At 43.1% G+C, this 27,676-nt stretch overlaps 1 protein-coding gene across 1 annotated transcript in view; it reads left to right on the forward strand.

Annotated features, from left to right (window-relative positions):
• The window catches only part of LOC132887638 (ryanodine receptor 1-like), a 239,010-nt gene that overhangs the window by 8,244 nt on the left and 203,090 nt on the right, over positions 1-27,676 (forward strand). The window contains exons 4-12 of the mRNA XM_060923104.1: positions 5,696-5,770; positions 5,872-5,950; positions 7,793-7,905; positions 20,204-20,303; positions 20,882-20,978; positions 21,125-21,199; positions 22,891-23,047; positions 24,824-24,988; positions 25,153-25,274. Of these exons, the coding sequence (XP_060779087.1) occupies positions 5,696-5,770; positions 5,872-5,950; positions 7,793-7,905; positions 20,204-20,303; positions 20,882-20,978; positions 21,125-21,199; positions 22,891-23,047; positions 24,824-24,988; positions 25,153-25,274 (983 nt within the window). The remainder of the gene's footprint in view (positions 1-5,695; positions 5,771-5,871; positions 5,951-7,792; positions 7,906-20,203; positions 20,304-20,881; positions 20,979-21,124; positions 21,200-22,890; positions 23,048-24,823; positions 24,989-25,152; positions 25,275-27,676) is intronic.

Raw genomic sequence — 27,676 nt, forward strand, 5'->3', positions numbered from 1 at the left:
ATATAGGGTTTCTGTGATTTACAAATCTTCACATTCTGTTTTCATTTATGTTTTACACAGCGTCCCAGCTTTTTTGGAATTGGGGGTTGTACAACAAGTCTTCATTTACTATATCATAGTTTTGTAATAACTTCTTAACACTAAAACACTCAATCATCCTTAAGGTCAAACACAGCATAAAATTTCCCTTCCTTTTTTTTTTTTTTTCATGTTCTCTCATCTCTCACCCAATTCCAATTGATTGTTTCTTCATGACTTTCAGGAACAGGAAGTTTAACCCTCAGATTAACCCTCATGTTCTGTTCACTAATGACCAGTGGATGTACTGTCCCTGTTTTAAAGAAACATAGCATTTAGGTTAAAATATCTAGTCTATCTTTATTTCATACAGGGGTGGACAAATCATAAAAGTTTGCTTGCTCTGAACCTTCATTGTGTTTGGCAGACTTACATTTATCTCATTATACAACTGAGCAGTTGAGGGTTCAGGGCCTTCCTCAAGGGCCTGGTAGTGGCAGGTTAGTGGTGCTGGGGTTTGACCTCATGATCTTTTCCATCAGAAGTCCAATGGCTTAACTACCAAGCTACCATTCAAAAAGTCAAAGTCAAGGTTCCTCCCATGCCAGGACCTGGTCTTCCCAGGCAATCTCCTGTCCCAGTACTAACCAGGCCCTTAAGATGCATTGGGCTTTGCTGATCTCTGCTTCTATAGCCCTTGGACTCTCGCCTATTATACAGCTAGGGTTACAGTAGGGGGCTAGTCCTCTGGTAACTGTGAGAGTTTGACTCCCTGCTTGCATCTGTATTGCAGCATGCCTCACCAGAAGGTACCATTTTTATGATGGTCTTTGGTATGATCTGACCGCAAGTAAAACTCATAATCTCATGGTCGAGAGGCGGACACACTAACCACTAGGCCAGCTCATGGTAAGCTACCATTAACCTAGGTTAAAAAGAGATGCTTGGTGCAATGCAAAAATGGCAAGCTAGTTATGTAGGTAGGTACGTAAATTCATGGAAACTAAGAAACTTCTCACAAGTTCTAAAGAAGCACATTTTCAGCATCACATGAAAAAATATTATTTGAGTTCTAGCAAGCATAGTTATTTCTTCTTGCAATATTTAGCCACAAGACGACTGCTACTTATAGATGGAAAATCAGCTTAACACTGGGCTTTATTTTCTTCACTTTCATCAAATATTCAAAGTCAAGTCAAAGTCCCGATCATGCCAGAATCTGGTCTTCCCAGGCAGTCCCCTGTCCCCGTACTAACCAACTCTTTCAGGCATATGGGTGCGGCACCGATCTCTGTTTCGATAGCCCTCGGCCTCTTGCCTATACAGCTAGGGTTACAGTGGGGGGCTAGTCCTCTGGTAACTGTGAGAGTTTGACTTCCCCACCTGTATCTGTATCGCAGCATGCCTTGCCAGACGGTAGTAGGTACCATTTTTATGATGGTCTTTGGTATGACCCGACCGCGAGTAGAACTTGCCATCTCCTGGTTGAGAGGCAGACACGCTAACCTCTAGGCCAACTCGCAGTCCCATCAAATATTCCTGATTTGGAAAAGATTCTCTTTCATCCATGCACAATCATTAATCCAGCTAGTGAAAAGCACTCACTCACAGAGATACTTGGATCGCATCTCAGTGACATGGTACGATTTGAGACAAGTAGTGCATTCTGTATTTATATACCTCCAGTCTTTTGTTATGCCTACCTTTCCTCTGGCCAACTGTGAATAAAGAAATACTATTTACTACTAATTTGTCCACCCCTGTCATAAATTAGTTACAGAAACAACTGGCCTATAAAGCCCAGTCCCACAATACCAATAACTATAACAGTAACTATAAATAAATCAGTCCCCTGCAGTTTATGTGGTTGGTGGGTACACCAGACTAATAACGATACCTATAGCCCAGGTCTGGATTTATCCGTATCTGTGAGATTGCTTCTGGAGCAATTTTTCCAGGCCTGGACCTGATCCGATAAAACATCTGACCAATCAGGTAATTGTTTATATGTGACGTTGTCTGAGCATGTGCTATTTTCCCCGGGCATCTTTGTACATCCTTGTTGCATCATGGAGGAGAAGCTGATAATCGAAGTGTTGAAGATGAGCATCAAAAGCAGCCCTTCCTCACTGTCACTGTCAGCCATTGTGTGCTGCTGAGTGCACTGGGTGTACACATAAACAGCATACAACCTTTACGGTTTCCTGCGAAAACCAACAACCACATATATTTATTTGCCTGAGTGGCAGGACCAACCAATATTATAGTCAGGATTATAGCTGTGGTGTGACTGCTCCAGACTGGAACTAAATTCAGGCAGAGGTACAGTCATAGTTGGAGTTATAGGTATAGTTATAGTTATCGGTGTTGTGGGACTGGGCCCATAGACATAACATGTTTAGACATAGTCATCGCTCTTGACATGTTTGGGGATTTGAGTCTCCACAAGTGAGTGCAGGTCAGACCCAATCATCGCTGAGACAAAAATCATCTTTTTGTTCTAAATTTACAAAATATTCAATATTTTTAACACTGCTGTTTTACTTTGATATTCTCAGTACCTGTCAAAAGTTTGGACATGCTTTCTAATTCAATGGTTTTTCTTTATTTTTATTAATTAAATGGCACTTCATGTCTTAAAGTAATGATGGATGTCGTTTCGCTTTACTTAGTTGAGCGCTTCTTGACATAAGTTATTCCATGAAATCAAGTCATACATGAGCTGATAGCTGATGCTATAAGCCATGTACGACGAAATTGAGTGGAATAACTGTTTTATTCTATTCACATTCACTGGATTTTGAGAAACAGTGCATTTTTATTTTTATTTTTTGCAAATTCGATCAATAAAATCTTTATACAAAATGTCCAACAAAATCATTTCTGCTTAGAATGTAAGCAAACCGGTGAAATGACTAGCAATTTGTGAAAAATGCTAAAATAATAATTCTTGAAAAATTAAAAAAAGATACGTTCTTACCATCAAATACTTTCATTCCATATTTTGTTGCTTTTTTTTTGTATGTTTTAGGGTTTTTGTTTGCGAGTAGAGTTTTTATTTCGTCCCCGGTTGGTTCAGTGACACGCTCTGCCATTTTGTTTTTCTCTACTCACGGTATAGACCCTTTTCACTCACGTGACCTTCGTAAATGCGACCGCCATTTTGGACATGAAGAAATAACGGTTTATGGCACAGACCCTTTCGGTTCTCACTCATCTAGCTGCTACAATGACTGCTTAGACTGCAACAATAATACCTAACACACATTTAAGTATCCGTCGTAAAGACGTGAAACTCGTCGAGTGACGAGTGTGTTCATTGATAAGCTAACGCAATCTAAAAGTAGACATACCATCACACTGCCCTGGCGCTGTGTACAGTTTAACTTCTATGGTTTGTGCACTCACTATTTGCCATTACTTTCTCCAACCCAGTGTTCGAACTATGGCGATATTTTCGGGGGGTCCCTTTTTTTCCCTTGGGGGGTGGGCGCTTGCGCTTGTCTCAGAGCGCGGATCTCCAAACACATGAGAAGCCTATCTTACGCACATATCACACGGACTCCACACCTCCACACACGCATTGCGTCTGAAGTCATAACTCATCAGGGGAAATCGTGTCCGCATTGGCATGTTCAAAAAACAACCTCGCATCAACAATGATACCACACGCAAGAAAAAAAAACAGTCAGGCTACTCAACACATCTGATCCACAGCAGCACCAAAGCATCACTGGAAATCATGTCAACAACCAATCTTCCATTTCAACACGCGTCAACAAACAAATGGCACCACAAACATGAACAAATCGGTCAGGCTACCGATTCCAAACCCACAGCAGACGAATAATTAAATGCATCTTACCTTAAAGCAGAATCGACCACAAAGGAAGTGTGTTGGCATTGTTGGCACACTTCCTTTCTACTAGTTTGTGTCCCCAACCTGGCAGCAGCAGTCGTTGTCATATCGGTTTATTTTATCTTTGATGTAAACACAACACTTCGGATATGCAAATGCTTCCCGTTACACACGATTGCTATGTCAATAAACATCATTTTGCCAATATTTTAGAGACCATCCATCTTCTCCGTCAGTCAGCATCTGTCGGGATCCGATAAAATGATAAAGCTTGCCTTGTGTGTTGATGGTTACTACATCCAGGTGCACAACAATATAATGGCATGATGGAAGTCTTGCTGAAAGTAAAAACTTTCTTTGATGGCTATATTCCTTTCAATGCTTTGCCGTCGTTCCTCGTTGTTGGCTGTGGTAGACTACTGGTAGTACATGTCCAAAATGGCGGCCGCGTTTGTCGTGACGTCACGTGAAAAGGGTCCATATGAGCTGATATCCTTATAGTAGAGTAGCCAATCAGAGCATGTGATTGCTCATCTCCAGTGAATGTGGATAGAATAATATGGATTACTACAGTTGTGGTGTATAATAGGGCTATTTACTGTATTTTTTATTATTTACTATTTACTGTTTGATCTCAAATGCATTAAGAAGCCAATAAACTCATCCACTAATCAACTTTGGATGAGGCATACCTGTTAAAAGCATGAAAAGCATTTCAGGTGACTACCTCATGAAGCCGGTTAAGATAATGCCAATAGTGTGCATCAAATCTATGAATGAGGAGGTGTGTCCAAACTTTTGACTGGTACTATAGGTGTTACAGGATATACAAAGTCAGCAGTAGTGATATCTGGGTATTATTGTGATGAGAGAGAGAGAGTATATCCATATTCGTATTAGCAGGGCTTCACCTGCCTCTAAAAACAAGCAGTGACACATGATAATGAGAATACTGTAGCATGGCATGTGGAAGTCCGAGCAGGAGGGAGGGGTGATGTCACTGGGGATTGAATCTGACACTGAGGTGCTGAGAGAAAATCCCCTCACTGCTAATGTCAATAGAACGACAGATGGTGGCGTAACACACTGACCGACACAGGTGGATTAAGGTGTGCTTAACCTCCTAGAGTCCTGCAGTGTGCATACTCTCTCTCACCCGAGCCATGCTACTGACACAGATGACGGTGTTGACGGTGATAATGACGGTGATGATAATCACTAATAACAATAATCATAATCATTGTGTCTTCTCATTCCTAAACCTTAAGGTAAACTGACCACATAATGTGACTTGTGACCTCATAGAAGCTTTTTGTGAACTCTTTCCGTTTGGTGTGGACTGTGACCTTTGTTTGTACTCCTGTGTGGTCTTCCATGTGGTACCGTAACGTAACTCACTTCCTTCGAGTTTGACAGGAGGTGAAGAGATGCCCATTCCTCCTTGGTGCGGCTTCTCTTCCTTCTTTCTTCCCATGATCCCGTGTGTGTTTTACATTCTCTTCTCATCGTTTGTCCTGCTACTTATCTTTGTTTTTATGTATGAAGAATGAAGACGACATCCGTTTTACAAGGAGGTTGCTGTGTGTGTGTATATATATATATATATATATATATATATATATATATATATATATATATATGTGTGTGTATATATATACAGTACACACACACACACACACACACACACACACACATATGAACATTCATGTTTATAACCATGCAGTCACATAAAGCTATGCTTACATACTCCTTTCTCAGGTATGAAAGAGACTGAGTGTATGCCTTAATTTAATTCTTTTCTCTTCTCTCCATCATCAGTCCTCTCAGGGAGGAGGCCATCGAACACTGCTGTATGGCCACGCCATCTTGCTGAGACACAGCCACTCTGGCATGGTGAGCCACAGCCATTCTGCATTTGCACTGTACATATGAATCATCATTTAAACGAATGCAGAAGTGTTTCCCTAATGCACTCTGACTCACTTGAATTCTAGTACCTGAGTTGCCTGACCACATCACGTTCGCTCACGGACAAGCTGGCCTTCGATGTGGGCTTGCAGGAGGACTCTACAGGTACAAACACACAAACTTTCATGCCTCTGACATGGCTTGAAATTGTCACAGCGCAGTTTTTGGTGCAGTCACATCCCCTGTTTAGAGAAACTGAGGTCGATGTAGTACAATTTCACTGGAGTCCAGATTAAATGTATGGGTAGTCGCAGCTGGAGACAAATAATAGGATTTTATTTTCAGAAGGTTAATAACCAGTTTAGCTAAACTAGGCGCTAAAGAAGGTGACTGGACTTGATTGAAATTCTTGAAGACATTTTACCTCTTATCCCAAAGGCTTCTTCAGTTCTGTCTGACTAGTGGGGAGTTCCAGATATTTATCCTCTAGTGGATCAAAAGCAACCCTAAGGAGAGTCATTGAGTCATCCTGTAGGTGTAGGTCACTGGGGGCCATCCTGTAGGTGTAGATCACACCTGGCCCCCAGTGACCTACACCTACAGGATGATTCAACGACCCAGGTGTCCTCAATGACTCTCTTTAGGGTTGCTTTTGATCCACTAGAGGATAAATACCTGGAACTCCCCACTAGTCAGAGAGAACTGAAGAAGCCTTTCGGATGAGAGGTGAAACATCTTCAAGAATTTCAAGCAAGTCCAGTTGTCTTCTTTAGCATCTACAATTTACTATGGCCTGGATGACTGAGAACCTTCACAGACAACCAGTTTAGCTCATGCTAATCTCACACTGGGCCTTCAGATTTGACATTGGTTTAACACCGGATGCCCTTCCTGACACAACCCTCCCCAACCTATCCGGGCTTGGGACCAGCACTAAGTATGCACTGTCTTGTACAACCCCAGTGGCTGTGAACTTTACCTAATCTGCATGTCTTTGAACTGTGGGGGAAACCAGAGCAAACCCATGCAGACATGGGGAGAACATGCAAAGTCCACACAGAAAAACTCCCATTGGCCACTGGGCTCAAACCCAGAACCTTCTTGATGTGAGGCCACAATGCTAACCACTACACCACCATGCCGCCCAAAAAGAATTAGAAGGGCACGCGGTAGTGTGCATATCTCCACCAAGCCACATATTGTCAACATCAAAATTAAATCACTTGAATCTAGGATAATCTTTAAGCTGTACCGCGAATTCCATCCAAATCTGTTCACTATTTTTTGAGTTACTTTGGGAACGCGCACACACACACACACACACACACACACACACACACACACACACACACACAATCCTGTATCCACATACATACCTGGATTTGCATCAAAATCTAATCAATTGTTCCTTAGACCATACTTCACTTTTCCTCCAAATTTAATCCAAATCAGTTCATTACTTTTTGAGTTACATTGGGAATGGACAAAAAAAAAGTCCTGGATCCAGATACATACTGTATCTGGATCCTGGATCTACATACATATCTGGATTTGCATCAAAATCTAGTCTATTATTCCTTGACCCATGGTTCATCTTCCTTCCAAATTTCATCAAAATCTGTTCACTACTTTTTGAGTTACATTGGGAACAGTCAAAGAAACAGAAGCGAAAACATAACCTCTTCCAACAAAATTGGTAGAAGTACTAAGAACCACAGAAGTAAGGAACTTGATTAAGTTAAAAAAAAAGATAATAGATGGAAATGCATTTTAATACCATTACACTGAATGGAAATTTGCAATAAAGAAGTCAGCTTCTCAACTTATCCTTCATTTTGAACATGCTTGTAACTTCAAACAACAAAGAATATCAGTAAATCCAACTGATTCCTCAATCCTACATTTTAAAGAAGCAGTTTTGGACTTAAATATTAGCTGTATTTTCTCAAATGCATGTGAGCATGTGGTTATTAGATGTGCTGTTATTACTCTCTATTTGAACTGTAGGTGAAGCGTGTTGGTGGACCATCCATCCTGCATCCAAGCAGAGATCAGAAGGTGAGAAGGTCAGAGTGGGAGATGACCTGATCCTGGTTAGCGTGTCCTCTGAGAGATACCTGGTAGGACATGTCTCCTTTATTTTTCATCTTTTCCTACTATTGATTCTTCATCCAAGATATACACACATCTCAGTGTACTGTGCTAATAAAACACTGTTGCTACAGCATGTGTAATGTAGTTCTGAGTATCTTGGTTGGTTCTTGACAATAAGCTCTTTCAGACCAAACAGTATTAAGGACTTATTTGGGAGAAACTACCCACTGAGGATCTCCCCTGAGAACTTCATACTGTACCTTGAAGAGGTTTTTTTTTTTTTCAGTATGCATTCACATTACCAGTATGAATGCTGAAGCTTGTTAACTTGATGTAAGCAGGAAATGCTAGTAAAGATTTTTAGTGAAGATGTTGTTTAGATGCATCAAAATCATGCTGTATGTCCTCTCTCGCATATAAAGCTTAAGCCTCACTTACAACCCGCCATACGTGCTGCTACGGGCGGTCTACGGTAAAAAATCTGGCAAAACTGTCCTTGAGACTTGCGTGACACTTGCGTGTGTTCAGCACCGTAGAAGGTCGCAGACTGCCCATGGAGACTTTTGGTCCTGCACATGCAAATTCTACGTGTCTTGCGACAAATCAAGAATGCATACACTATATACGGGACCCGTACTCCTTTTGTTCGCCTGAACCAAGTCAGCAGCACGGCTAGTAGGGGCTTTTTGCAATGACATTAAGATGCATGAGTGACGCACGGTCATTGTATGAGTGACATGCCTCAGAAATACTACATAAGTATTCCACACTTGCTATTTGTGCAGTGCGCAAGACAGAAGTGTATCTCACTTTCTACCCCTATGTGTGGTGTGCACACATACCTGTATGCAGCACATGCGACCTGCACGCGACACGAGGGGCAAGACTCTGGGTATATATTGTTAGGGTTTTGCTGGGATTCGAACCCGGTTCGCTGGTGTGATAATCTAGCAAACCCCCACTAAGCCACCAGGGGGATGACTCAAGTGCAGAGGTGTGAGGCAAAAGTAGAGTATCAAAAACAGTTTATTTACAATATATACAATCCAAGGGAAAAACAAAAAGAATAATCCAAAAGCTCAGAAGATATACAAAAATAAAAATATCCCAAGGTTCAATGTCCAAAATCCAACTCAGAAAAGAAGAAGCAAAAACTCAAACGCTCAGAAGATCCAAAGGTCAAAACAAAAATCCACAAAGTCCAAAAGAAAGCAACAAAAAACAAGAAAGCTAAGACACAGGCAAGGTACATGGGACAGAGGGAACTAGCACTAACAGCATAGCATAAGGACTCTGTGACTAGGGACCAAACAGAGGGAGTATCTCATCTCATCTCATTATCTCTAGCCGCTTTATCCTTCTACAGGGTCGCAGGCAAGCTGGAGCCTATCCCAGCTGACTACGGGCGAAAGGCGGGGTACACCCTGGACAAGTACACAAAATAAATTGAACACAGGTGACGATAATGAAGACAAACAGGCAATCAACACAAACACAAAACACAGGAACAGTGGCGGCCTCTAGAGGCCAAAACAAACATGACAAGAAAAGGAAATAACAGCGGCCTCTAGAGGCCAAAACAGTCCCAGTCCTAACAGGAGCCCCCCCTCTAGGAGCATCTCCTGACGTTCCCAGGGCGATCCGGATGGGCCGAATGGAAGTCCCGACAAAGTTCTTTATCTAATATGTCCCGAGCTGGGACCCAGCAGTGCTCCTCAGGGCCATAGCCCTCCCAGTCCACTAAATATTGGAGCCCACCGCGGACCCGGCGGGAGTCAAGCAGGCAATGCACAGTGAACACAGTCTGACCCTGGAAGATGCGGGGGGGGCGGGGGATTCCTAGGGGCAGGGGCATACGTGGATGACAATATGGGCCGCAACAGGGAAACATGGAATGTGGGGTTGATTCTTAGCATTCGTGGTAACTGGAGCCGGTAGGAGACAGGGTTCACCCTGCACACAACTTTGAAGGGGCCAATGTAGCGAGGAGCAAGCTTGCGGTTCTCCACCCATAGCAGAAGGTCCTTGGCGGACAGCCAAACCCGCTGCCCAGGGCGGAAAACGTGGGCAGGCCTTCTATGGCGGTTGGCCTGAGTCTGGTTGGTTCTGGAGGTCTGGATGAGGGTCCTCCTGACCTTGCTCCAGGTCTTGCGACACCGTCTCACATATTGGTTGACCGAGGGCACCCCAGCGTCCTCCTCCTGGTCCGGGAACAGAGGTGGCTGGAACCCGAATTGGCACTGGAACGGCGACAGCTTGGTGGCTGATGACTGCAGGGTGTTGTGGGCGTACTCTGCCCATGGCAGCCAGGTGCTCCACGATGTCGGGTTATCCATAGCCAGGCCTCGCAGGGTGGTTTCCAGGTCCTGGTTGAGCCTCTCCGTCTGGCCATTGGACTGGGGGTGGAACCCAGAGGAGAGGCTGGCAGTGGCTCCGATGAGCTTGCAAAACCCTTGCCACACTCGGGAGGAGAACTGGGGCCCCCAGTCTGAGACGATGTCCTGTGGGAGACCAAAGACTCGGAAGACATGATTAAATATTAATTTAGCTGTGTCAAGGGCAGAAGGGAGCTTGCACAGTGGTATGAAGCGGCAGGCCTTAGAGAATCTGTCGACTATTACCAAGATGACAGTGTTACCTTGTGAGTCTCGCAGGCCTGTAATGAAGTCGACCGCCACATGGGACCAGGGACGCCGGGGAATAGGCAGAGGATGCAGGAGACCCTGGGGACGCTGTCGTGGGTTCTTGGTTCTGGTGCAGATATCACAGGACAGGACGAATGACCTCACTTCCTTCTCCATGTTAGGCCACCAGAAGTGTCTCTCCAAGAAGTCCAGGGTCCTCCGAGCTCCCGGGTGGGCGGTGAGAGGGGAAGAGTGACCCCACTGGAGAACCTTGGCCCGGGCTTGACGAGGGACATACAGGAGGCCCGGTGGCCCCGTCCCAGGACCAGGGTCCTGGCATTGAGCTTGTTGAACGGTCTCCTCAATACCCCAGCAGACAGGGGCCACAATCCAGGACACAGGGATAATAGGCCCAACCTCACTCTCCCAGTTGTTGGGCTTTAACAGCCTGGAGAGCGCGTCCGGTTTGGTGTTCTTAGAGCCCGGGCGGTATGATAGGGTGAAATTGAACCGGCTGAAAAACAAAGCCCACCTAGCCTGTCGTGGGTTCAGCCTCTTAGCTTGTTGGAGGTACTCCAGGTTCTTGTGGTCCATCCAAACCAGGAATGGATGTTGCGCTCCTTCCAGCCAGTGCCTCCACTCCTCAAGGGCCAGTTTTACCGCAAGCAGTTCCCGATTCCCCACATCATACTGGGACTCTGCAGGGCTCAGGCGGTGGGAGAAGTATGCGCAGGGGTGCAGCTTACCCTCCGAGCGTTGGGATAGAACTGTGCCGACACCGCTGTCCGAGGCATCCACCTCGATGATGAATGGTTGAGAATTGTCCAGGAGGACCAGGATGGGTGCCATGCAGAAGCGGTGCTTGAGGTCTTTAAATGCCTTTTCTGCCTGAGGAGACCAGACATAAGATCCACCAGTCCTTTTGGTGAGATCTGACATGGGTGCTGCTACAGAACTGAAGTTCCTGATGAACTTGCGGTAAAAGTTAACGAAACCTAAGAACCGCTGTACCTCCTTAACGGACTTGGGAGTGGGCCAGTCCCGGATGGCCAGGGTCTTGGCTGGGTCCATTTGGAGTTGTCCCGTTCGTACGATAAATCCCAAGAAGGAGACCTCGGGGACATGAAACTTGCACTTCCGGGCCTTCGCAAACAGATTGTTCCGTAGCAGCCTCTGGAGAACCTGGTGGACATGGTGGCAGTGCTCCTGCAAGGTCTTAGAGAATATTAAGATGTCATCAAGGTAGACGAAAACGTGTTGATTGATCATGTCCCTCAAGACGTCGTTGATAAGGGCCTGAAAAACAGCTGGTGCGTTGGTGAGTCCGAAGGGCATCACCTGGTACTCGTAGTGCCCTGACGGGGTGTTAAAGGCAGTCTTCCACTCGTCTCCTTGTCGGATACGGATAAGTTGGTATGCGTTCCGTAAGTCCAACTTGGTGAAGACGGTGGCGCCTTGGAGCAGGTCGAAAGCTGTGGACATCAGCGGAAGGGGATAGCGGTTGTGCACAGTGATCTTGTTCAGGCCCCTGTAGTCAATACATGGTCTGAGCCCCCCATCCTTCTTGCCGACAAAGAAGAAGCCGGCACCAGCAGGTGAGGTGGAGGGTCGAATGAACCCAAAGACCAGGGCGTCCTTGAGGTATTCCTCCATGGCCTTGCATTCTGGCTGAGAGAGGGAGAACAGTCTGCCCCGAGGAGGGGTAGTCCCAGGGAGCAAGTCGATGGCACAGTCATAGGCCTGGTGCGGAGGAAGAACGGCGGCCCTGCTTTTGCTAAATACCTCCTTCAAATCACAGTACTCTGTGGGAACTTGAGATAGCTCGGTGAGATCAGGGGGCTCGGCAGGAGACACAGGAAAGCTAGAGAGCAGACAAGAGGCATGGCACGCAGGGCCCCATTCCACAACCTGGCTTGTTACCCAGTCTATGCAAGGGTTGTGGTGGGTAAGCCAAGGAAGGCCTAGAATCACTGGGAACTCTGGTGAATGAATAAGATGCAGGGATATCTCTTCCTTGTGACCTTGAGACTGGAGAAAGACTGGAGAAGTAACTTGGGTGACTCTTCCATCACCTAACGCTTGGCCATCCAGGGCAGACACAGGCAGTGGGACTTCAAGAGGCGCAGTCGGGACATTGATACTTTGGGCGAAGTGGACATCCATAAAGTTTCCAGCCGCCCCGGAGTCTAACAAGGCCTGGCAAGAGTGGACGGACTCACCCCAGGAGATGGAGACCGGGATGTAGACTCCTTGGCCAGGGAGTTCAGGAGAGAGGGTAGGCCCCGTCACAACCCTCCCTCGGTTGGACGGGGTGGTCCTTTTCCCGAGAGCTCGGGACATGACGCTCAGAAGTGGCCAGGCTTGCCACAGTAGATGCAGCACTTGTCCCTCCTTCTGCGCTCCCTCTCAGATGCAGAGAGGCGAGTATGGCCCACTTGCATGGGTTCTGGACAGTCACTGGAGGAGGTAGACGGGCTCCATGTTGAGGCAGTGAGGCCGGGGAGGCTCAGGACTTGGCGGCGTTCTCTAATCCTGTTGTCAAGACGAATAACATGTGAGCTCAGAGTTTCGAGGTCACTTGGGCATCCGATAGAGGCCAGGCCGTCTTTGATGGGGTCAGACAAACCATGGTGAAAGGCTGAAACCAGGGCAGTCTCGTTCCATCCACTGACTGCTGCGAGCGTCCGAAACGATATGGCGTAGTCTGTGACGCTTCCTCCTTGCCGGATAGACATGAGCTTTCTGGCTGCGTCTGTACTGATGTCCACCTGATCGAAGACCCGAAGCATCTCTTCAGTAAACAGTTCAAAATCAGAGCACTCGGGTCCCCGTCTCTGCCAGATAGCTGTTGCCCACACTCGTGCCTAACCAGCTAACAAGGTTATCACAAAGGCAATCTTGCGGCGATCCGTAGTGTAGGTGGTAGGCTGGAGCCCAAAGGTGAGTTGGCACTGGGTAAGGAACTCCCGGCACTCACTGTGCTTGCCGTCATACCTCTGTGGTGCAGGAAGGCTGGGTTTGCAAGGTGGAGACAGCATGGCGGGAGGCACTGGAGCGGGAGCCGGATCAGGAGATGCGGGCAGCTGTGCCAGGGTTTTCCCAATTTGCTGAAGCAGTACCTCGTGGCGAGCAAGGGCCTCACGTTGGCTTGCAAGCGTTTGTCCATGAGCGTCCATGGTCGCTCCGAAGCTTGTCAAAGCTGCCATAATTCCCTGAAGGTTGGCCGGGTAGACAGTTGAAGCAGCCTCTGCTGAGTTGGTCATGACGGAGTCTTTCTGTTAGGGTTTTGCTGGGATTCGAACCCGGTTCGCTGGTGTAATAATCCAGCAAACCCCCACTAGGCCACCAGGGGGATGACTCAAGTGCAGAGGCGTGAGGCAAAAGTAGAGTATCAAAAACAGTTTATTTACAATATATACAATCCAAGGGAAAAACAAAAAGAATAATCCAAAAGCTCAGAAGATATACAAAAATAAAAATATCCCAAGGTTCAATGTCCAAAATCCAACTCAGAAAAGAAGAGGCAAAAACTCAAACGCTCAGAAGATCCAAAGGTCAAAACAAAAATCCACAAAGTCCAAAAGAAAGCAACAAAAACCAAGAAAGCTAAGACACAGGCAAGGTACATGGGACAGAGGGAACTAGCACTAACAGCATAGCATAAGGACTCCGTGACTAGGGACCAAACAGAGGGAGTATAAATACACAAAATAAATTGAACACAGGTGACGATAATGAAGACAAACAGGCAATCAACACAAACACAAAACACAGGAACAGTGGCGGCCTCTAGAGGCCAAAACAAACATGACAAGAAAAGGAAATAACAGCGGCCTCTAGAGGCCAAAACAGTCCCAGTCCTAACATATATATTGGGGAGGAACCAAGGAACCGATCATGTAGTGTGTAGCATTGTAGAAAGGAAGAAGACTACCTCATTTGCTGTTTTTATTTGAGTATATGTTTAATTTACCATGCAAACGTCAAATAATAAAATATGAGTATAAGGGAATAACGCATTTTATTACACTGTAAAAAAATCCCAACTAACTAGCCCAACAGTTTGAGCACTGAAACACACTTTGACTCCGAGCTGTTGTCCTGCTCCTGCTCCTGCTGAGTGGTGGGACGGGGTGTCAGGATGTCCTTGTCCTCATCACTGAGCATGGCGCAATGGCCTGACAGCAATGATGGGATTGCAATGTCCTCACTTCTGGGCATCGTTAGCTGAAACATACATGAAAATCAGCATATATACTATTAATTACATAAGCATATAGATATTGAAATGAATGTTTAAAGCATGTGCATTTATCTGTGAAAATACCTCTGGCAGAGTGCTGTGCCTTCTGCCGGCTTGAAGGCATACTTCTCCCTGTCCGTGCAGGGCTCACTGGTGCTGTTACCATCATCATCAAATTCTTCCTCCTCCTCCCATTCTGCTGTTTCAGGCTGGGTTACCTCACTTTTGCTTGCTTCTTCTTGGGTCCCATTTTCTAAACTTTAAACTGAATTTTTTTTTCCCACAAAACATCCAATGTTCTTCAGCTGAAAGACAGATGCAGAATGCTGCAGACATGCTGGTTTTATACCCACTCCTGGTTTGCATCACATGCAAGTTAGGAGTGATTGTAACGTGCTAATCACATGCATCACACACGCTTCACAAGAACAGCCCGAACTCGTAGTGTAGGAAATTAGTAAAATGCAAGTCTCACACACTCCACACTCACTGATCACACATGTCAGATATACGCTTTCCACGGGTGAACGGCGCAATTTTTCCCACGCCTCAAGGAAGTCAGGCATGCAAACTGTACTTGACAAGTACTTTGTCCGTACTCCTCCCCCAAACTTTCCCCTAAGTTCACCGCGACCCTGCGGCACAGCTGCGAGCTACAAAACCCTGCGACCTGCGTGTGTCCAAAACACTTATGGCGGGTTGTGAGTACGGCTTTAGATTGTGTCGGTCCATTTGTTTGTGGGTGTGTTTTTGTTTTTCCCATTTTTTAGTGCTAATATTAGGAGCTGTTGTTTACACGGCTAATGTTTTGTCCAGATTTTTTAAAATGTCGGTTGCCGGTGCTGCATTGGCTCAAGTTCAACCAATCTTCAGTGATGTACACTGACAGGGCTGCCAACTTTTCGAAATTCCTTGGAGTGAGATTTTTTTTTGGAGGGGTCGACGGCAAAAATTTTTCCGCACACCATGCAGTAAGTGGGAATTTTGTATTCAGTTTGATATTCATTTGTCCCCCTGCATTCTGGTGTTTTGTTTGTGGGTCGTCCAGCTAGAGATGGACAATGGGGGGGGGGGGTGTTTGAGATTTTGGATTTAGTAGATGTTCCTGCATTCTGGTGGATTTTTGGAGTGGCCTGCTGTGCCATACCTACATTCTTACACACCCTGACTTGCCAGGCCTTCAGCTTGTGGCCAACAAAAGCACCAAGTTTTGGCTTAAAAGCCCCCACACTAGAAAACTACAGATGACTGCCAATGTTCCTGTAGCCCTATAGACCTGTGTTTCAGGTTTAAAGGCAAGTTCATGTTTGAAAATATTTCATCAGCTAAGCCTAAACACCTTCTGAATTGAAACTAAATGTTAAGTTTTTAATAACTGTTGCAAAAAATAAGATTGTCCCTCACTGACTATTCATTATGCATTTAAGGGCTTTCCCCACCACTGGGTTCAGCAGAAGATTGGCATGGGGAAAAATATCAACAGCAAAAGAACAAATAAAATGCTTAAACAGTAAGCAAAATGTGCATGTGCTACAAGAAACATTAAAATGATTAAGTTTGAACAGTATTGAAACACAAAAAGCTGAACCTTGGCCATAGGTGGGACTGTGCACACAAAGTTGGGCTTAAAAATTTTGGTCATACTTAAATAAGCTATATTAATATACTTCTTATTAATTTATTTCTTATCTATGTTTCTTATTAGTAATAGAGCATTCATCAGGGCCTGTTATCTGACAAATATTCTCTACCTGTCTTGCCCTCTTTGAAACCCTGTCTCCTCAGTATATTGTTCTCTGTCTTTTTTTTTAATTATTCACAAGTTCAAGTTCTTTGATATTACAAGTGACCATACTTTATTTACTTTAACTGAGCAATTACATACATCATAAATAATTAAAAATAAATACCCTGTAAATAAACAATAGGTATGGTCGCTAATGTCTCTTCTTGCATTTGTAATATTATCTCTTGCTTTATTTTACAACATTTCCAGTATGGCTTCAAATAAAGTCATAAAGTATGATAACATACAGTAAACAAACTAAAAATGCGCCTTAATAAACGTGTGCTAAGGAGGTGCTCTCCCGTGCTGCTTGTTGGGGAAGATAGAGGCTGTGGCACGGCAGTAGGCCTATAATGATTTAGCATGCCTAGTACACAGCTCTCGATATGGCATTAAATATTCTCACAACACTTATAGGCTAAAACGATTCAGAAACTTTATATAAGTTCATAATTACGCCAGTAACACCACACATTGGCGTGCATATGTACAAACCTGTCTGAGACACCTGTCTTCAACTCGGATACCTTCTTCTCTCTCCTCTTCCTCTAAATTGACAGTAGGCAATTATCCAACTTCCGGCGAGTGCAGCATCATTAGATGCGCCACCTACCATAGGGGAGTGTGTACAGAAGGGAACACCTCTCTGCCTGTTTAGCCGTGTGTACGGCATAATTGATCAATCGCAAGTGGTTGGTGCGACGCGATGGGTAACCTAGATCAGATAGATAAACTAGATTTTTTTTCTAGCGTGAGAAATCGGAGGTATGGCATGTGAGCGTGTGAAGACAATCAAATGCGTGTGTCTCACGCTCATTGCGTGAGAGTTGGCAGCCCAGACACTGAAGACATCAAAGCTATGAAATAACATATGGAACATATATGGAATTATGTGGTAAACAAAAAAAAGATAAAAAAAACAACAAAATGTTTCAAAATTTAGGTTCTTCAAAGTATCCAGCGTTTGCCTTGATGACACTATTGGCGTTATCTTAATCAGCTTCATGAGGTCGTCACCTGGAATGCTTTTCAATTAACGGGTGTGTCTCATCAAAAGTTAATTAGTGGACTAGTTTCTTGCCTTCTTAATGTGTTTGAGCTCAAATAGTAAATAATAAAAATACAAATCATAAAACAGCCCTAATCCATCCACAACTGTAGTAATTTATATCAAGAAGCGCTCAACTAAATAAAGAGAAACGACATCCATCATTACTTTAAGACATGAAGTGTCTTTTAAATAAAGAAAAACATTGAATTAGAAGGTGTGTCCAAACTTTTGATTGGTACTGTACAGTATATCTGGACCAATCACTCTACATATACACTACTGTGCAAAAGTCTTAGGCACCCTATTTTTTTTTTTCTTTCATACAAACTTTGTTATAGATTTCTATTTTATGACGTCTACATTATCGAGTCAGTACAAAAACATTTTAGAGTTCCAAACGTTCGTTTTCCAGCACAAAACTGCACTACAGAAAAACAAAAAAAGTTTGTAATATGTCAGAGCAGTATATTCCATAAGAGAGCACTTTTCAGATTTAAAAAGAAAACATAATGAAGGCTACTGGGTTTTGGTGCAAAATGAAGACGCGAGTGTGACAGTGAAAGTGTCCAGAAGAACTGTGGCTGGTTCTGGAAGATGCTCAGTAAAACCTACAGCTCATTTCCTTATAAAACTGCACTCATTGGACTTGAGACTACAACCCCAATTCCAAAAAAGTTGGGACAAAGTACAAATTGTAAATAAAAATGGAATGCAATAATTTACAAATCTCAAAAACTGATATTGTATTCACAATAGAACATAGACAACATATCAAATGTCGAAAGTGAGACATTTTGAAATTTCATGCCAAATATTGACTCATTTGAAATTTCATGACAGCAACACATCTCAAAAAAGTTGGGACATGCAGGGGCAATAAGAGGCTGGAAATGTTAAAGGTACAAAAAAGGAACAGATGGAGGACCAAATTGCAACTCATTAGGTCAATTGGCAATCGGTCATTAACATGACTGGGTATAAAAAGAGCATCTTGGAGTGGCAGCGGCTCTCAGAAGTAAAGATGGGAAGAGGATCACCAATCCCCCTAATTCTGCACCGACAAATAGTGGAGCAATATCAGAAAGGAGTTCGACAGTGTAAAATTGCAAAGAGTTTGAATATATCATCATCTACAGTGCATAATATCATCAAAAGATTCAGAGAATCTGGAAGAATCTCTGTGCGCAAGGGTCAAGGCCAGAAAACCATACTGGGTGCCCGTGATCTTCGGGCCCTTAGACGGCACTGCATCACATACAGGCATGCTTCTGTATTGGAAACCACAAAATAGGCTCAGGAATATTTCCAGAGAACATTATCTGTGAACACAATTCACCGTGCCATCCGCCGTTGCCAGCTAAAACTCTATAGTTCAAAGAAGAAGCTGTATCTAAACATGATCCAGAAGTGCAGACGTCTTCTCTGGGCCAAGGCTCATTTAAAATGGACTGTGGCAAAGTGGAAAACTGTTCTGTGGTCAGACGAATCAAAATTTGAAGTTCTTTATGGAAATCAGGGACGCCGTGTCATTCGGACTAAAGAGGAGAAGGACGACCCAAGTTGTTATCAGCGCTCAGTTCAGAAGCCTGCATCTCTGATGGTATGGGGTTGCATTAGTGCGTGTGGCATGGGCAGCTTACACATCTGGAAAGACACCATCAATGCTGAAAGGTATATCCAGGTTCTAGAGCAACATATGCTCCCATCCAGACGACGTCTCTTTCAAGGAAGGCCTTGCATTTTCCAACATGACAATGCCAAACCACATACTGCATCGATTACAGCATCATGGCTGCGTAGAAGAAGGGTCCGGGTACTGAACTGGCCAGCCTGCAGTCCAGATCTTTCACCCATAGGAAACATTTGGTGCATCATAAAACGAAAGATACGACAAAAAAGACCTAAGACAGTTGAGCAACTAGAATCCTACATTAGATAAGAATGGGTTAACATTCCTATCCCTAAACTTGAGCAACTTGTCTCCTCAGTCCCCAGACGTTTACAGACTGTTGTAAAGAGAAAAGGGGATGTCTCACAGTGGTAAACATGGCCTTGTCCCAACTTTTTTGAGATGTGGTGTTGTCATGAAATTTAAAATCACCTAATTTTTCTCTTTAAATGATACATTTTCTCAGTTTAAACATTTGATATGTCATCTATGTTCTATTCTGAATAAAATATTGAATTTTGAAACTTCCACATCATTGCATTCCATTTTTATTTACAATTTGTACTTTGTCCCAACTTTTTTGGAATCGGGGTTGTACTATTTTTTTTTTAAGCAAAGGGTCGTCTCACACCAAATATTGACTTTGTTTCATTTATTATGGCTTACTAATTACTGTTTATCGTATTTTTTTAAAATGTTGAAACATTTCAGTATTTTTAAGCCATTTTTGGTCTACAGAATTTCTTTACATGTGCCTTAGACTTTTGTACAGTACTGTACGTCACTCATGGTTCCTCTTGTGCTGGGAGAGTACCAAGTACCTACCCTGATATAGGAACTTAAAAAAAAGGGGGGGGGGGGACGATTTCCTCCAACAGGTCTAAGAACTATGAAAAGTTCCTCCGGTCTGAAAGTGCCTTATGAGTTCCTGTGATTTTTGTGTCCTTGCAGCATCTGTCCTATGCCAGTGGGGACTTGATGGTAGACGCCTCGTTCATGCAAACTCTGTGGAACATGAATCCAGTGTGCTCAGGCTGTGAGCTAGCAGAGGGTGAGCTTTTGTTTAATCACTATTTTTAAATCCATTTAAGTTTAGGTCCTGACCTTGTATTCACACTGGCAGTGTTTTTTTTTTTTTTCCCGCCAGTTCCTTATAGTGTATTATAAAAAGGTGGCAGAAATCTACGAGCTGCTAAAGCACTGCTTGTGTGCAAATCTATACACAAGCATTGTGTTGGAAATTTTTTTATTTTTAGCCAGACGACATTTCCATTAGTGGTTCTGTTAGTCACAACATCTCATCTTCAGCCCAATAAAGCAACTAATCAGAAGGACATGCATTGCGAGAAACTTTGGGAGTAATTTAAGCCTCAGGTTAGCTTTGTTAACCAAAACAAAAAAAATCTAAGGATCAAAAGTACCTTAAAGACAAACCTTTGCAATCAATATAATACAGCAGCTGCATGGAAAAGGATCAAAAGTAAAAACAAAGTATACTCAGTATAACATATCAGGATGATATCCATGATAGTCACAAAAAAAAAAAATCACATTTCTCTGATACCAATTCATCAATATTTCCAACCATTTTTTAGTAATTCTCTGGTTGAATGTATTTGTCCAAACTAGGTTATTTGACTGGAGGGCATGTTCTACGCTTGTTCCACGGTCATATGGATGAGTGTCTGGCCATACCACCTCCTGACCAAGGAGAAGATCAGCGCAAGTAAGAGAGAAACAGAGACAAAGAAAAAAAAGCATGAGCAAGCATAAGGCTTTGGCATAAAATGTATTCTCTTCCTCTCTTTTATGTGTCCTTTCCTTTCCTCTCTGTCTCTCTTCTCCTTCTGCTCTCGTTCTTGGTGTTCTCAGGATCGCACAGTATGAGTCAGGAGCTGTCTGTAGTCAAGCACGTTCTTTGTGGAGACTTGAACCTTTGAGAATCAGGCAAGGAAAACTTTTATTACGCCTCTGTAATTTTTACTGCATGTGCATCTTTTTAAGAGAAAACAAAGTGAGTTGGAATATGTCCAAAACACAAAAGCACTTATGGTTTCCAATAGATTTTGGTATTCAGTCGAAAGTTTTCATGAGTTGTTTAAAAATACACCAACTAAGGGGTGGGATATATTAGGCAGCAAGAGAACAGTCAGTTCTTGAAGTTGATGTGTTGGAAGCAGGATAAATGGGCAAGTGTAAGGATCTGACTGACTTTGACAAGGGCCAAATTGTGATGGCTAGATGACTGGGCCTGAGCATCTCCAAAATGGCACATCTTGTGGGGTGTTCCCGGTATGCAGTGGTTAGTACCTACCAAAAGTGGTCCAAGGATGCAAAGGAAAACCGGTGAACCGGCGACAGGGTCATGGGTGTCAAAGGCTCATTGATTCTCATGGGGCATGAAAGGTAGCCCATATAGTCCAGTCCCACAGAAGAGCTACTATTGCACAAACTGCTGAAAAAGTTAGTGCTGAAAAAGTTAATGCTGAAACCTTTCTGTTTTCCCCAGCATTGACATTTTCAGCAGTTTGTGCTATAGTAGCTTTTTTGTGGGATGGGACCATATGGGCTACCTTTCATGCCCCATGAGAATCAATGAGCCTTTGACACCCATGACCCTGTCACCAGTTTACCACTTGCCCTTCTTTGGACCATGTTTGGTAGGAACTAACCACTGCATACCAGGAACACCCCACAAGATGTGCCATTTTGGAAATGAATTGTAGGTGCTAAAGAAGGCAACTGGACTTGCTTGAAATCCTTGAAGACATTTCACCTTTCATCCGAAAGGCTTCTTCAGTTCTGTCTGACTAGTAGGTAGTTTCAGGTATTTATCCTCTAATGGACTAAAAACAACCCTAAGGAGAGTCGTTGAGGTCACATGCGTCAACCTAACAACTCTCTAGGCTGCTAACACCATACACACCCAGCCTCCAAGGACCCTAACGACCTACAGGATGACTGAGAGGGTCAACAATGCATGTGACCTCAACGACTCTCCTTAGGGTTGCTTTTGATCCACTAGAGGATAAATACCTGAAACTCCCCACTAGTCAGACAGAACTGAAGAAGGCTTTTGGATGAGAGGTGCAACATCTTCAAGGATTTCAAGCAATTCCAGTTGCCTTTTTTAGCACCTATGGTTTAGAATGACCTGGATGATTGAACACCTTCACAGACATTTTGGAGATGCTCACACCCAGTCATCCAGCCATCCCAATTTGGCCCTTGTCAAAGTCAGTCAGATCCTCACACTTGCCCATTTTTCCTGCTTCCAACACATCAACTTCAAGAACTGACTGTTCTCTTGCTGTCTAATATATCCCACCCCTTGACAGGTGCCATTGTAATGAGATAATCAATGTTATTCACTTCATCTATCAGTTGTCATCATGTTATGGCAGATTGTATACATGGAAATTACATGAAACTCTTTAAGGTCACATGGCAGCGATAGACTTTCAGGGAATTTGTGAGTTGTGAAATGTCTTCAGGAACATAGGGCAAAAGAGTGCAATAAAGCCTTGACTACGACTACATTCAACAATTTAACGGTCTACTAAAAATCTCTGTAAACTATCATTTGTTTTGTTATTGCTCATCACTCATGTGTTTAAATGCTTGCTGGAAATCTGTAGCTGGAGCGGCGGTCATATGAAGTGGGGTCAGCCATTCCGCATACGCCACATCACCACTGGACGCTATCTGTGTCTGGATGAAGAGAAGGGTCTGATGGTGCTCGACCCCGAGAAGGCCAACACCAAGCAGTCCGCGTTCTGCTTCCGGGCCTCGAAGGTCTTTACATGTTCTAAATTCTTGAAAAGATTTTTATTTCACCTCATCATATACACACACACGGAGGGGTGCTTGAAAGTTTGTGAACCCTTTAGAATTTTCTATATTTCTGCATAGATATGACCGAAAACATCATTAGATTTTCACACAAGTCCAAAAAGTACATAAAGAGAACCCAGTTAAACAAATGAGACAAAACTATTATACTTGGTCATTTATTTATTGAGGAAAATGATCCGATATTACATATCTGTGAGTGGCAAAAGTATGTGAACCTTTGCTTTCAGTATCTGGTGTGACCCCCTTGTGCAGCAATAACTTCAACTAAATGTTTGCGGTAACTGTTGATCAGTCCTGCACACTGGCTTGGAGGAATTTTAGCCCATTCCTCCATACAGAACAGCTTCAACTCTGGGATGTTGGTGGGTTTTCTCACATGAACTGCTCGCTTCAGGTCCTTCCACAACATTTCAATTGGATTAAGGTCAGGACTTTGACTTGGCTATTCCAAAACATTAATTTTATTCTTCTTTAACCATTCTTTGGTAGAACAACTTGTGTGCTTAGGGTCGTTGTCTTGCTACATGACCCACCTTCTCTTGAAATTCAGTTCATGGACAGATGTCCTGACATTTTCCTTTAGAATTTGCTGGTATAATTCAGAATTCATTATTCTATCAATGATGGCAAGCCGTCCTGGCCCAGATGCAGCAAAACAGGCCCAAACCATGATATTACCACCACCATGTTTCACAGATGGGATAAGGTTCTTATGCTGGAATGCAGTGTTTTCCTTTCTCCCAACATAACACTTCTCATTTAAACCAAAAAGTTCTATTTTGGTCTCATCCATCCACAAAACATTTTTCCAATAGCCTTCTGGCTTGTCCACATGATCTTTAGCAAACTGCAGACGAGCAGCAATGTTCTTTTTAGAGAGCAGTGGCTTTCTCCTTGCAACCCTGCCATGCACATCATTGTTGTTCAGTGTTCTCCTGATGGTGGACTCAGGAACATTATCCAATGTGAGAGAGGCCTTCAGTTGCTTAGAAGTTACCCTGGGGTCCTTTGTGACCTTGCTGACTATTACACGCCTTGCTCTTGGAGTGATCTTCATTGGTCAACCACTCCTGGGGAGGGTAACAATGGTCTTGAATTTCCTCCATTTGTACACAATCTGTCTGACTGTGGATTGGTGGAGTCCAAACTCTTTAGAGATGGTTTTGTAACCTTTTTCAGCCTGATGAACATCAACAACGTTTTTTTTTTTTTCCTGAGGTCCTGAGAAATCTCCTTTGTTTGCTCCATGATACACTTCTACAAACATGTGTTGTGAAGATCAGACTGTGATAGATCCCTGTTCTTTAAATAAAACAGGGTGCCCACTCACACCTGATTGTCATCCCATTGATTGAAAACACCTGACTCTAATTTCACCTTCAAATTAACTGCAAATCCTAGAGGTTCGCATACTTTTGCCACTCGCAGATATGTAATATTGGATCATTTTCCTCAGTAAATAAATGACCAAGTATAATATTTTTTGTCTCATTTATTTAACTGGGTTCTCTTTATCTACTTTTAGGACTTTTGTGAAAATCTGATGATGTTTTAGGTTATATTTATGCAGAAATATAGAAAATTCTAAAAGGTTCACAAACTTTCAAGCACCCCTGTGTGTGTGGAAATAAACTGGTCAGGAGAAATTGCATCATTCTTTTTAAAACTCCTATTCGTTCACTCTACTGTGTTTGTTTTATTGTTGTGTCTGAGCAGGAGAAGGTGGAGGTGGTGAAGAAGCGAGATGTTGAGGGCATGGGGATTGCAGAGATCAAGTATGGTGAGTCCATGTGCTTTGTACAGCACGTCTCGACAGGTCTGTGGCTCACGTATGCCGCGCTCGATGCCAAAGCAGCTCGTCTGGGTACGATGAAAAGAAAGGTACAGTACGAACTCCAACAGCACATTACCTGCCTGCCCTACGTAATTATTATGCAGCTAACAGAAGTGTAAATGATTATTGTGAACACTGACTGAATAAAAATCAAAACTTGCTTGTATTAAATGTCTGTATTAATTCCTATCCTTTTGTCTTTCTCCTTCAGGTTACTCTGCATCAGGAAGGCCACATGGATGATGCGCTGCTGATGTCACGTTCTCAGACAGAGGAGTCTCAAGCAGCCCGCATGATCTACAGCACCACAGGCCTTTTTAAACTGTTCATCAAGTATGAAACAGTGCATTTCACAGCCTGATAATTCCTGAGATTTATTAGTCGAGTAAATCCAGAAGATACATGACTACCTATAGAGATACAGTAGGACATTGCAAAATGCAGACTTATTATTATTGTTATTATTGGAAGTAAAAAGTATCATGTACCCATTTAATTATTTAAATAATATTGGCTGGTGTTGAGTGGTATATCAGATATATTCCATTCATCTTGCATGATACTGAATGAGTAGAAGATGAGTAGCTGAATGGAATATATCTGATAGACCATGAAAAAAGCCAGCCAATATTATTATTATTATTATTATTATTATTATTATTATTATTATTATACATACACTCACTTCATATCAGCATTCTCAAAGGCCAACACTAGCTTACCTGCGACTTGGTGCAGTTAGCACGGCATTTCAGTTACCTTCTAGCCAGTGTAGCATTCAGCAGTAGCATTAGCGAAGGCCAATGCTAGCTTACCCATGACTCAGTGCTGTTAGCGTGGCAATCCAGTTATTTTCCAGCCGGTGTAGTGTTCGTGAAGTCCAATGCTAGCACAGTCAAGCCGAATATTGTTATTAATATTATTATTATTATTATTATTATCATCATCATCATCATCATCATCATTATTATTTTCCCTGTGTAATTTACTTAGTTACTTTTAAAATCAACATCGACAACTACACACAACGGAGCGACCTGGCAGCTAAAATTCTCTCAAAATCTTCTACTTTTAATGATTCAAGCCTCGCGGCCTTGTTTGTTTACAAACTGTCACAGTCACTCACTAGCGCGGAAGTTTTACATCTCCGACGTGTCTCTTTTCCAGTTTTTCTATGTCCATTGGTATGTTTTTCTCTTATAAATATGCGTGAAGAATATAGAATGAAGTTTCGGTAGCCTTTCGGGTGTTCAGCGCGTCTTCAATTTCAGTTTTCAGTTTATTTATTTAGTGCTTAAACCTAGCACTGGATTAGCCTCGTCTTCTCTCTTTCCCGGTGGACAAAAAAAATGTTTGTGCACATGCGCAGCAGAAAAGTTTTGTCACTGGCATGGACGTCACTAGGATTGAGAGATGGGGGGGTTAGCCCCATGAGTGTGTTCAGTAATGTGCGAGCGCGCGCCGAAATTTTTTTTATTGCTCCTACAGTACATAGGCTTTGTCAATTATTCATTATTTGAAGAACATTTATCAGAATCTGTTATCTGGATCACTTTCTTTTTCTACCCTGCTATTTCTCTCCTAAGTCTTCAGGATATCTTCTTTAGATTAACAAAATAAGTCTAAATCAGTTCATTAGAGGCTGGGGCTATGTTTATGAAGAAAGATGTTTGCAAATATCTCCATCAATGCATTTGGTAAAAATTAATTAGGTTATATAACAAATAAAGCTATTTATTTCAGTCTGATGCACTGAACAGGAGACAACATAATGGTGTGGTGCTTTATTTAATTAGTTTAGTTACAACTAGCTTAGTTCAAAATCCTAGTGAAATCTGACAATACAGACAAATATGAATGTTTCTCAAACATTTATTCTGCCAAATGAGAATACAGTATACCTTAACCCTTTGGGGGACACTTAGTTTTCAGAGCAGATATCAAACAAATAAACAAGCTTAAACTGATAGTGAAGGTTAGAAAGAAAATTTGCTCACCATTTCTGTCCTATCTCAAAAACAGCTTTCATTATTTAAGTGCTAGCTAGAGCTACTTTACGAGATTGGCTAAAACACAAAGAAAAAAACTAAGGTCTTACTTGGTCTTACTTAGTTTAGCCCAAAATATAAGTTGTCAAGTTGTACAACATCATCACAGGAAAGATGAACATCCTTGAGACTATTTCACAGTATGCAGCTACATTCTTATAAACTCAGGTGGTGTTTACATTAGACCGTATCCGTATCGTTTTCGTTGCAGATGCACTGTCCGTGCACATTAAAACGCCGGAAAACGACTCCACAGGCGGAACAGTTTGAATCCGCCAGGGCCCACGTATTCAACCCAGTACGTACCTGATCCGGTGCTGTGTAAACACTGAGGAACGAGGATACGCAGTGCTGAGCTCTAGCTGACGTCGTCATTGGACAACGTCACTGTGACATCCACCTTCCTGATTCGCTGGCGTTGGTCATGCCACATTGGTCATGTGAATGAGCAATACAGGAAGTGTGTTGAGGAAGTCATTAAGTGAATGAGCAATACAGGAAGTGTGTTGGTTACCGTAGCACTAAATAGTCTTGTTGTAATCGCAAAAAACGGCCGTTCTGCGAGGTGAAGAGTGTACCGAACACTGTTAGATCCTTCTAGCATAAACACGAAGGCCATACACGGTGTAAAAAAGGCGTCATTGTAGTACCAGTACCGCCGATAACAGACTGGCATACTTCATTTTT

Source organism: Neoarius graeffei, chromosome 6 (assembly GCF_027579695.1).
Source record: "Neoarius graeffei isolate fNeoGra1 chromosome 6, fNeoGra1.pri, whole genome shotgun sequence".
NCBI classification, from domain to species: Eukaryota; Metazoa; Chordata; class Actinopteri; order Siluriformes; family Ariidae; genus Neoarius; species Neoarius graeffei.